At 47.1% G+C, this 11,441-nt stretch overlaps 1 protein-coding gene across 1 annotated transcript; it reads left to right on the plus strand.

The window, feature by feature from the left end:
* The first annotated feature begins 441 nt into the window (after window positions 1-441).
* On the plus strand, window positions 442-10,374 carry LOC309969663 (sulfotransferase 1C4-like). Its single transcript, XM_082851517.1, has 7 exons — window positions 442-741; window positions 3,420-3,545; window positions 4,261-4,358; window positions 4,642-4,768; window positions 4,985-5,079; window positions 7,968-8,148; window positions 9,007-10,374. The coding sequence occupies exons 1-7, from the start codon at window positions 588-590 to the stop codon at window positions 9,120-9,122; spliced, it is 897 nt and encodes a 298-aa protein (XP_082707643.1). The 5' UTR covers window positions 442-587; the 3' UTR covers window positions 9,123-10,374.
* The last annotated feature ends 1,067 nt before the right edge of the window (window positions 10,375-11,441 follow it).

Genomic DNA, 11,441 nt, shown 5'->3' on the forward strand with positions numbered 1-11,441 from the left:
CGCTATTACAGCCTCGTTTACTTTACTCTTAAAAATAACAATGCTGACCCCTTCGGCCATCTGTGCTGGGAGGTTCAATCTAGGCTGTCATTGTTAGCAACACAGAAACTTCCCTCCAGCCTTTCGGCGTAGGCATTCTGCAGTTGCAACCTGTAATCCCGCGGGCAGATTCCCTGCAACTTCTTAATTAGCTTAAAATTCCCAGAAGAAACAGTTAATGGAGATCTGTGAATTATTTTGTGGACACAGAGGAGAACTACAAGTGAGGTGGCACTGACTCCTGCTAACGGTACAGAAGAGCAGGGCTGAATGTGCACAGGACCCTGAAACGCAGCCAGGAGCCGAGGGCTCGGCGGCTACATCAGAGCCCCGCTGGGGCTGTGGAGGACTTTGCGCTGTGTGCAAAGTCCTAAACACGAGTCCCAGCTCCCTGGATGGGCTCCCCCTCGACTGCCAGCCCAAGGCAGGACCTGAGGTCTGAGCTCTGCCCTGTCTGTACGATGCCAAGAACGCAGCTCTGAGCTGACTGAGAGTAACACTTTCCTGGAGCAGAAATCTGATATCCAACACTCTTGGCCTTGAACAAAATGGAGGATTTAAAATATGACGGCACGGAGCGCCTGGCTGTGGACTACGTGGAGGGGATTCTGCAGCCCACGCCCACCTGTGACACCTGGGATCAGATCTGGAACTTCCAAGCCAGGCCTGATGATCTGCTCATTTCCACCTACCCGAAAGCAGGTAGGCGGGAGGGATGTGGGGGAGACGCAGAGGAGGGTTAGGAAGAGAAGCGGGAAAGATGCATCAATAATGAAATAAAGAGGGCTTCCCTGGTGGCGCAGTGGTTGAGAGTCCGCCTGCCGATGCAGGGGACACGGGTTCGTGCCCCAGTCCAGGAAGATCCCACATGCCGCGGAGCGGCTGGGCCCGGGAGCCATGGCCGCTGAGCCTGCACGTCCAGAGCCTGTGCCCCGCAACGGGAGAGGCCACAACAGTGAGAGGCCCACGTGCCGCAACAAATAATAATAATAATAATAATGAAATAAAGAAACCGACCTGGATTTGAGTGGAAAGCTGTTTACTGGGCAGAGTGATACTGCCAAGACAAATCACAGGCAGTAACTGAAACCACACAAAAAATATTAAAATGACCTACACATCTTAAGAATTTAATTCTTTCTGTGATGTACCTGTTTTTTTACTTCCCTGAAAGAGAGTGAATCAAACAGCCCAAAACAAAGGGGCCAGACTTGCTGCCTTACTTGTTCCCAGCACAGGCCCATATAGCAGAGCCAGACAGGGGACCCCTGCCTGATCTAGAGAAGAGGAGGGGCTTGGGCTCTGCGATGCTGAGCTTGTAAGTCTCCCAGCTCAGGGTCCCAGAAATACTCTCTTAATTTCCACCCTCCCTGGTGGTAGGTTGTGAACCTACTTTCTTATTTCAATAGTCAGTTTAACAAAGTCACTGAAGAAACAAGACAAACTTGAGCTCAGCCACTGCATCATAAAAATGCGGGGGTGAGCAGAGAGAAAGAGTTCTCTGCAGTTATTTGTGTATATCTACAGTCAGACCAAAAATACAGAATTCAACTCATACCCCAATTGCACTGACATCTGCTCTCTGCAAAGTCAAGCTCCATGTCAATAACTTCTGCTACATGCTCACACACATGTGCGCGCGCGCACACACACACACACACACACACATGCACACACGCTCCACCCCCTTTGCCTTTATCTGTAACAATCTGACAAAAGGCTCTACAGGCAGACGGGGCCTTAGACTCACCCGTCCATCGGTTTCATATCGGCCCTGATTTTCTGATCTTACTCATCATGAGTCTGTTCAGAATTAAAATTTTCTGAATGTGAATTTCTGAAAGTACCCACTGGTGGGGATCACATCTCACTGCCTTAATTTCACCCACAACTCTTAAGTTATTACCATAATTTCAGTACAATGCTTAATCATTCATCTTTTCTCCACCTGCCATATGTGAGCATTAACATTTGGTTCATTCAGGGTTTTCATGGGTTAGGGGCAAGCAGGACCGCACAATGCAAACACCACGCTCAAAAGGTGAAGCACTTGCCAGCTAAGGTAATATTTAGTCAATCACTCAAAACCTGTGCGCCAATAAAGGCTCTACTGATCAGAGGGAAGAAACAAGCTCAGATCATGGAATGGTTCACACCTAACTTTTTAGCAGGATAATAAGTGCTCTGTGACTGAGGTGAGATAAACACACTGCAGAACCGCTGACTGCTAGGGGACGATCTGGCCCTGAACCTCCAGTCGCACTGGAGTCTGCCCCAGCGTTAGCCCGTGGCTGTCAATTCAGAATAAACACACAAAGCGAGTACACTTGAACTTCCTTTGAGTCAATAGCTAAAGAAATACTGGTCCTGGATCCTGTAATGAAAGAGTTGGTGTCAGAAAATATTAGAAGCTAACTGGTCGAGGATGTAAACTGCAGCTGCTCTCTTGTTTCCTAAGCTGTGCCCCCTGGCAGACCTAGAAGTGCTGAATTGGGAGCATGAGAAAGGGTCTCGTAACCAGAGTCGATCAGCCCAGACCCAGGACTCAGAGCTCAGTCTCCCAGCCTCCTCCTGCCACGGACTCAGTCAGGTGTCTGGTCAGTAGTCTTCAGCCAAGGCCGAAGGTCAGGTGGCAGCCCCACGCTGGTCAGGATGGGGCGGCCCGCAGGAGCTGACCGGAGCTGGGAGACAGAGGCCCTTCTCGGGGGCAGCGGGGGCAGTGAAGGCGCAGCCTCTGGGTCGAGGTTCCAGGCAGCAAAATGCGGAGTGGCCTCTGCACATCTTCTATCAATCAGACCTCTACCTCCTTCCCTCAAATCCCAGAATGTAAATCAGATCTCAGGACATTTAGAATCTCGGCAGCAAAGGAGCCTGGGGAATGCACTTTTTAGCCTTTCAGGTAAAATAAAGGAAAGTGTGAAAATGGAGACTAAACCCTAATCTTTCATTCATTCGGCCAACACATAACAAGAGCCTCCTCCCGCGTAGCAAGCCCATGCTACGCACTTGGGAAACAGTCTGAAGACCACACCGTGATGACTCTCCACATCACAGCCTGGTGAGAAGGACTCTCGTTCTGCCTTTCGAAGGAACTATGCAGCTAACTCAATAGCATAACAATCCTAATTAATGGTTGTACAGAATAAAAAAAGAACTATATATTTATGAATCTAATGTCCACTCCAAATTGGAGTCTTTGTATAAAAATCCATATCATACCATATTATGATAACACAAGATATAAACAAAGAAGGATGGTTTCTGAATTTCATTATAAAGCTGGCTTTAAAGTTCACACGGCTGCTCTAACAAGTGTTTGGTCACATTCTAAGAACTGCAGTAGATAAAGCCTGTGCTTCCTCATCTTCCTGGGCAATAAGGAACAACCTGGACGCAGGAGATCGTGGACTTGATACAAAACGAGGGTGATATTGACAGAAGCCAGCGGGCACCTACTCACGAGCGATTCCCCTTCATCGAGTGGAAAATCCCGGGCATGGAATCTGGTGAGTACGGCACAGCTGCACCTGACCCCGGGCCTAGACACCCACCAGGGATTTTTACTATCCAGTAACCCTCTCAGAATTCTAGGCATTCAAACAACCATCGATGGACTCCGTGACTATCTTTCTCACCATCGGGCCATCATTCTAACTCCAGACATTTTCTAATCAAGTTACTGTTTATGCAAAAGTAAGTTAAGTTTTGATTCTCCAATTAGAAATTAACTTCACTCCACAAGGATGAGCCTAGGTAAGATAATTTTATAGTGGAAGGGTTTGAATTTTTTAGGTTCTTCTTTATTTGGTTTATTGTTATGGTTAAAAACTGCTCTAGCCGGGCTTCCCTGGTGGCGCAGTGGTTGGGAGTCCGCCTGCCGATGCAGGGGACGCGGGTTCGTGCCCCGGTCCGGGAGGAACCAACATGCTGCGGAGTGGCTGGGCCCGTAAGCCATGGCCGCTGAGCCTGCGCGTCCGGAGCCTGTGCTCCGCAATGGGAGAGGCCACAACAGTGAGAGGCCTGCGTACTGCAAAACGAAAACAAAAACAAAAACTACTGCTCTAGCCCAAAAAACCCATTCGTGAGCTACAAGTATTCTCTCAGATGAGATCCACAGAGTTACAGGCGGCCTGGAACTGTTCCTAACGTAGTAATAAAGCAGCAAGATTCTGAAGCAAATAGAGAAAAATAATGGGAAGTCATTGAAAATTAATTTTACAGGCTTGGAACAAGCTAATGCAATGCCCTCACCACGGATCCTGAAGACGCACCTTCCCATCCACTTGCTGCCACCATCCTTCCTGGAGAAAAACTGTAAGGTAAAGAGCCAAAGGAATTCAGAGTTGACCCCTTAGAAGGACCTCAGACTGGTCCTCAATCCATTTCCTCTTAAAACACTTCGCTTGTTAAAAAAAAAAAAGACGAGTCCACCTTGTCACATCATCAATATGCAAATTGATATGAATGCTTTCCACCTCCCACAAAAGCCAAATCACAGGAATGCAGCATCGGAAAGATTCATCTGTATGGAATATACCCACCCTAACATAACTGTTGGTCTAATCCTGGTTTTGCTTCTTCCCTCCCTCCCTCTACTCCCAGATGATCTACGTAGCAAGAAACCCCAAGGACAGCATGGTGTCTTATTACCACTTCCACAGGATGAATAAAGGGCTTCCTGCTCCAGGAACCTGGGAAGAGTACTTTGAGAGTTTTCTGGCTGGGGACGGTGAGAGAACTCAGCTTTGTTCCCATCCTTTCTCAAAATCCTCAAATACTCTACAGAGAAGTCATCATTTCCTTAGAACAGCAGGGGCTCTGCCTTCTTTACCGTGAGGGAATCACCAGCGTGACCTTCTCCCCTCTTCAGGACTCTCCTCCCAGGTGGGTGCTTGTCAGCTGGGTTTCCGCGACTCACTGCCCTATTTCTGATCCCGTCCTGCAGTGTGTTGGGGCTCCTGGTACGAGCACGTGAAGGGATGGTGGGATGCCAAGGACCAGCACCGCATCCTCTACCTCTTCTACGAGGACATGAAGAGGGTAAGGAGCAGGGCCGCCTCACGTGTTCCCCTCTGCCGGAAAATATTTCAGTCATAACGTGCGGACCCCATCAGGGACTCACAGATTGAAACAGGGCACAGAAGACGCTACATTTCACCGGCTGCAGCTGTCCACGCGTCAAAGAACACCTGGGACGTCATGAGTTTCTGTATCACACAGTCTCACCTGAGCTTCCTGGAGCTCTGGGCTCTGGGACACCTTTTCCTTATAGGCAGAGGATGGCAAAATGAGGGATGCCCTTTTTTCTCCTTGTATGTAGACTTTTAAATTCCGTTTAGAAGGGAAAACAAATCTAGCATATTTTGGGGTTTTTTTATTAGTACTTGAGGAACGTCATAGTTTCAAGAAACAGTTTAAGAAATTATGGCGCAGTGGGAAACACTAATGGTTTAGAGACAAAATTCCTGAATCCCAGTTCTGGCTTTACTGCCTACTGGCAATTATTCTTTGTGAAGATGCTGAGCATCTAGGAATTTAGTTTCCTTACATGCAGAAAGGAGATAGTAATATGCACTCCAAGAGCTGTTATAACGACTAAATGCGGTGGTGTCATGAGACTATATTGTAAATGGTCATCTACCCAGTCCTTTCTGTGACTCCACTGAATACAGGGATCTACACAGAATTACAGTCTCTGTTCTAGAATTTATAACAGAAAGCCTGGTTCTCAAAAGGTACATCACAGACAGCTGCATGGCCTCTCAGAGCTGCATGGCCTCTCAGAGCCCAGCCCAAGCCTGGTTCTCAAAAGGTACATCACAGACAGCTGCATGGCCTCTCAGAGCCCTGTTCTAGAATTTATAACAGAAAGCCTGGTTCTCAAAAGGTACATCTCAGACAGCTGCATGGCCTCTCAGAGCCCATGGCCTCTCAGGGCCTCTCAGAGCCATGCCTCTCAGAGCCCATGCCCTCTCTTAGCCAGGCCTGCTAAGTCAGACGTGCAGTTTTAAAAGATTAATCGGGGATTCCTGTGCACATTAGTTTAGCTGCATTTCTCTTAGGTTCCATCACTACTGGCCTTTATCCAGTTGTGTCTACAAAATATCTGAAGAGTGAAAAATACAGCATCATTTTTCTACGTTTTTTATTGAGATACAACTGACAAGTAACATTATATTCGTTTCAGGTGTATAGGATAGTGATTTGATATTTGTATGTACTGAGAAATTATCTCCATAATCAGTCAACATCTGTCACCACACACAGTGACAAAAATTTTCTTTCTTGTGGTGAGAACTTTTAAGATCTATTCTCGGCACAGTGTTATTATACTGTACGATACAACGTTATTAATTATACAACACAGTGTGATTAGTTACAGTCACCATGATGTACACTACATCCTGGGACTTATTTATCTTACAGCTGGAATTTTGAACATTTTGACCCCCTTCACCCACTTCACCTCCCACCTCTGGCAAACACTGATCTGTTCTGTATGGTTTTTTTAAATAGGTAAGTTTCTAGGATTACATTTCTAGGATTCTCAGAACCATGATTCCAGGGCTAGCAGGACAACCCATAGAGGTATCAGTATAAAATTCTCTCCCTTGTGTTTGCTTGGTACAAAAGTGTGGAGACACCACAAGAGAGCACCGAAAAACTAAACAACAGGAGGGCATACAAAAGGAGACTCCGGTCACATATACATATATGCACTGCTGCAGTTCAGAGAGTTGTCTCGTCACAGGATTCCAGATATAGACACTCAACTAAGGAATATTATGGCAGGGGTTATAAGGAAGGGTTTGCTCTTTTATGACTGGATGTGACAAACAGGGGCCATGATATCAGATGCTACTAAGCTAAGACCAGGGAAAGTCCATGTAGGTGACGCTTGCCCACATATCGTCATAGCAGTGCCAAAGGAGGATGTGTTCCTGGGAACGGTGTATAGATCCCTGGGGTAGATCCTAATGCATTATGAATGCCAGGAGGAGACTTCACCGAAATAGGCAGTCTAACCTCAGGGTCCCCAGCGCCCTCTTACATGTTTCTGCGATCATGCTCTGGGCTGTCACCTGCCTGTGGTCACTCAGAGCGCACAGTTCTCAGCACTCTTGCTGATTCCTAGTCTGTGTGAGGCCAACTAAATTAAGCACTTTTGACATCCAAGCTTCAAAGCGGGAGCCCATTTTAAAGCAGGAGACACAGTGGCGGAGATAAACGCTCCCACCGGCAACGCACCACTCCTCCTGGATACAGGGGCCTTCCCACACCACAGCGCCCCTGGGCTGCGTCCCTCTGAGGAGGAAACAGTGGCGACAATGGGGCTGAAACCTTCTCAGAGACACCGAAGCACCCGGACCAGCTGGGCACTGCAGCTACTGCCACGGGGCCTCTTGGGTGCAAAGAAGTCCCTCCCACCCTCGTGCCCCCCTCACCGGCACCACTGGGAAAGTCTGGGGCCACTTCTGTCCACATGAGAAGCAGGAGACGGGCCTCTGTGCCAGGTCCCCAACGCTGCTGCAACACCTGCTCGCAGCATCAGTCCAGTGGCTGTCCCCGTGGGGCATTTAGCTGGACGGGCTAGAGCAGGACATTTGGGCCTAATTCTGGACACATCCCTCTGTGGCACGCGCCCCATGCATTGCATGTCACTGTGTGGTGAGTGTCTCACCAACACGCTCAGTTGACGCTTCCATGTTAGAACAAGAAGAGCGTAATGACTCCAGTTGATACAGTCACCACATCAAAGTGAGTCACATCTGAAAAGCTGAGCACTTGTGAGACACAATTTTTTAAAATTTTAATTCATGACATGTTACTGATTACTAGCATTAATTCATTCCAACAGTCTTTTGAAACTATTATTTATTGATATAAATTATCTTATATCAAGTCTTTTCTTTTGACTCTGATCATAGAACCCAAAGCATGAAATTCTGAAGCTGGCAGAATTTATTGGAAAGAGCCTAGATGATAAAGTTCTGGATACAATTGTCCATTACAGTTCATTTGACGTCATGAAGCAGAACCCGATGGCAAACTACACGTCGATTCCAGCTCCATTCATGAACCACTCTATTTCTCCATTCATGAGAAAAGGTTTTTATGTTTCCTTTTCACCATAATCTTAAAGGAATTGTCCAATATTTCAGAGTCTTTGGGGAGTTTCTTTTCGATAGATAAGAAAAATAAGATCAATAATAAATGGTTCTGGGAAAAAATAATTTACGAAACCACAGATGAAATGAAATCAGTGTTCAGCCACAACTGGAGAGTGAGGTTTGGTGTCTAAGTCCAACCCTTTATCCTCACCTTCCTTCTGGAGTTCTGGCTGATAAGGTGAAAACATACAGAATTAAGTCAGATGGAGCAAAGAATCCACTTTCCAGAGGGCTCTAAGCTCTCGGAGAGGTCCATTCACTCCAACATACTTACCGACTGGAGTGGCTACCATGTGCCAGACACTGTTCTGGGCAATGTCCACAGCAGTGACCAAAACACACGAAAACTCAGGATAATAGTTGCCAGTAAGTACTATGTAGAAAAAGCAGTCTGGGAAAGGTAACAGGGATTGCACGTGGAGAACTGGAGGGGGATCTTCTTTCTCTTCCCTCCTTTCTCAAAACCGCACGTTGAGTCCTTCAAGAAGCAGGCCCTTCTACCTGCAGGACGCCAGCCACAGGCACAAGCACCGAGCGTGCTGCGACGGGCAGGAGGGAAGGGCAAGAGAGCTCCTCAGACCTGCTGTTCACGCGGCCGTGTCACCTCCCGACCCACAAGCCAGACGGGCGATTCCTCCCCCTTCCAAGAGGAGACACTGCCAGGCCAGCCAGAGAAATGTTTGCCCGACTCTGTCCCTCCCTGACGGGGAGTAGAAATCCTCACACAGAAACGGGAGAACAGAGAAATCCAAATCCCCCCACGGTACTGACACCCACCACCCCACGTCTGTTTCAGGGGCTGTGGGAGATTGGAAGAATCACTTCACTGTGGCCCAGAACGAGAGATTTGATGAAGATCACAAGAGGAAGATGGCTGACACCACTCTAACTTCCCACATCCGATTCTTGTAAGGAAGAAAAAGAACCAGAGTCCATCAGTGTGAAAGCTGATTACCCCGACCACGTGACACTGGATTCAGGCGGTCACACTAGTGCTCCTTGTGTTTGCTTTTGTTCACCCTCAAAAAAGTGACAGGGCTATCAGAGGTCAGGGCAAAGTGGAGGGTGGGCAGGGTGGCAGCGTGGAAACCATGGCGTCATTGCTAATTATCATCATATGTCAATTTTCCACAGATCATGCGCTTGTTAACGTATTAAAAATGCTTCGGTCATCACACAAAAACACACTAAAATTTACAGATTAAGTTCAAGCCAATTTTTAAATGCAGCACTAAAATGTGTAAACAGTTACTTCTAGCAATTTCTTGGTAGCCAAGTAACCATCAGGTGACTCTGTTTCTAAGTCACTCCAGAGCACCCACCCCAGCCTCTCACCGCAGCCTCTACATTTAATGGGGCCCGCCCCCCCCAGCCCAGCCGCGCCGCAATCCATCCCGGCCTCCCACCTTAACCTCCCTCCCTCCAGCGCCTCTGCAATCCTGCTCTAATCCATCAGCAACATCCGTCGGTTTTACTTCCAGGAAGTCTCATCTCTACAGCCATCCCCCTGGTTCAGAAGCCTCTCCCTCTTGCCTATAAGCTACCTAACTCGTTTCTCTGTTCATCATACATCAGCCAAGCTTGTGTTCCCACAACAAGACTCATTATATTTCTCTTTAGCTCAGAATCCTTCAATGATTCTGAATGTTTGCTGCCTAGAAGATAAATCCCAAGCTTTTTAGCCATCAATTCAAAGGCAGCTACAACCATATGACACAGTTGACTGACCTTCCAAACCACCTTCCAGCTGGATTTCATTCTGCCAGTCACCCTCCTTGCCTCAGCGACGAGTGCCCGCGCTGGGCCTGAGCGCATCTCACAGGTTCCCAGACGATAGTTTCACTTTCACCCGCCTCCTCCTGACATTTCCTTTCCTTCCTTCCTACCCATCCAAAACATAGACAACAAGTCCAATAACCAGCACAGGTCTCCCATCTTCCTACAGATACTGCAACCTGAAGGGTTGCTGCTCTTCTGCAGTCCTTTACACTTAGCATAATTCTTCTGTGATTAAGATTAAAGTATATCATGCTATCTCTTGGATGTCTACATTGTCTCTTTTGTGCATATTTAAATTTTCATTTTTTTATTTTTTCTCCAAGATAGGGACATTGCTAGATACTTCACTGCAAACCAAATGGCAAACAATATGCTCAAAAATAAGTAACTGAAATACTGTATCAGTTAAGGAAATCTAAAAAGCCAGCTTTTTACATTCTAAGTAGTCCCTGGAACAGCTATCATCTATAGCTGTGCTGTGTTAGCTACTAGCTGCATGTAGCTATTTAAATTATTTAAAATTTGGAAAGATCCACACACCCCAATGTTCACAGCAGCACATTTACAACAGCCAAGACATGGAAACAACCTAAATGTCCATTGATAGATGAATGGATAAATGAGAGGTGGTACATATACACAATGGAATATTACTCAGGCATAAAAAATGCAACCTTGTCATTTGTGACAACACGGATGGACCTAGAGGATTTTACGCTAAGTGAAATAATCAAAGACAAATACCATATCATTATACTTACATGTGGAATCTAAAAAACAAAACAAACAAACAAAACAAAACAGAAACTGACTCACAGGTACAGAATGTAATATACAGCGTAGGGAATATAGTCAATAGCACTGCAATAATTTTATATGGTAACAGATGGTTACCTGACTTATTGTGGTGATCAATCCTTAATGAATATAAATGTGAAATCACTATGTTGAACACTTGAATACTAATATAATATTGTATGTCAACTGCAATTTAAAAAAATAAAAATAGGGCTTCCCTGGTGGCGCAGTGGTTAAGAATCCGCCTGCCAATGCAGGTAACACGGGTTCGAGCCCTGGTCCGGGAAGATCCCACATGCCGTGAAGCAACTAAGCCCATGTGCCAGAACTACTGAAGCCCGTGTGCCTAGAGCCCATGCTCCGCAGCGAGAGAAGCCACCGCAATGAGAAGCCCGCGCACGGCAAGGAAGAGTAGCCCCCACTCACCACAACTAAAGAAACCCCGTGGGCTTCCCTGGTGGCGCAGTGGTTGAGAGTCCGCCTGCCGATGCAGGGGACACGAGTTCGTGCCCTGGTCCAGGAGGATACCACGTGCTGCGGAGCGGCTAGGCCCGTGAGCCATGGCCGCTGAGCCTGCGCGTCCAGAGACTGTGCTCTGCAACGGGAGAGGCCACAACGGTGTATGCGTGTGTGTGTGTAGGGCCAGGGGATTTT

This window comes from Leucopleurus acutus, assembly GCF_964270905.1.
Source record: "Leucopleurus acutus genome assembly, chromosome: 12".
In the NCBI taxonomy this organism is placed as follows: domain Eukaryota; kingdom Metazoa; phylum Chordata; class Mammalia; order Artiodactyla; family Delphinidae; genus Leucopleurus; species Leucopleurus acutus.

Coding starts and splice junctions, on each gene's coding strand:
- LOC309969663 (XM_082851517.1), top strand. CDS start 588: ATGGAGGATTTAAAATATGACGGCACGGAGCGCCTGGCTGTGGACTAC. Junction 742..3,419: donor TTCCACCTACCCGAAAGCAG/GTAGGCGGGAGG, acceptor CTGGGCAATAAG/GAACAACCTGGACGCAGGAG. Junction 3,546..4,260: donor AATCCCGGGCATGGAATCTG/GTGAGTACGGCA, acceptor TTAATTTTACAG/GCTTGGAACAAGCTAATGCA.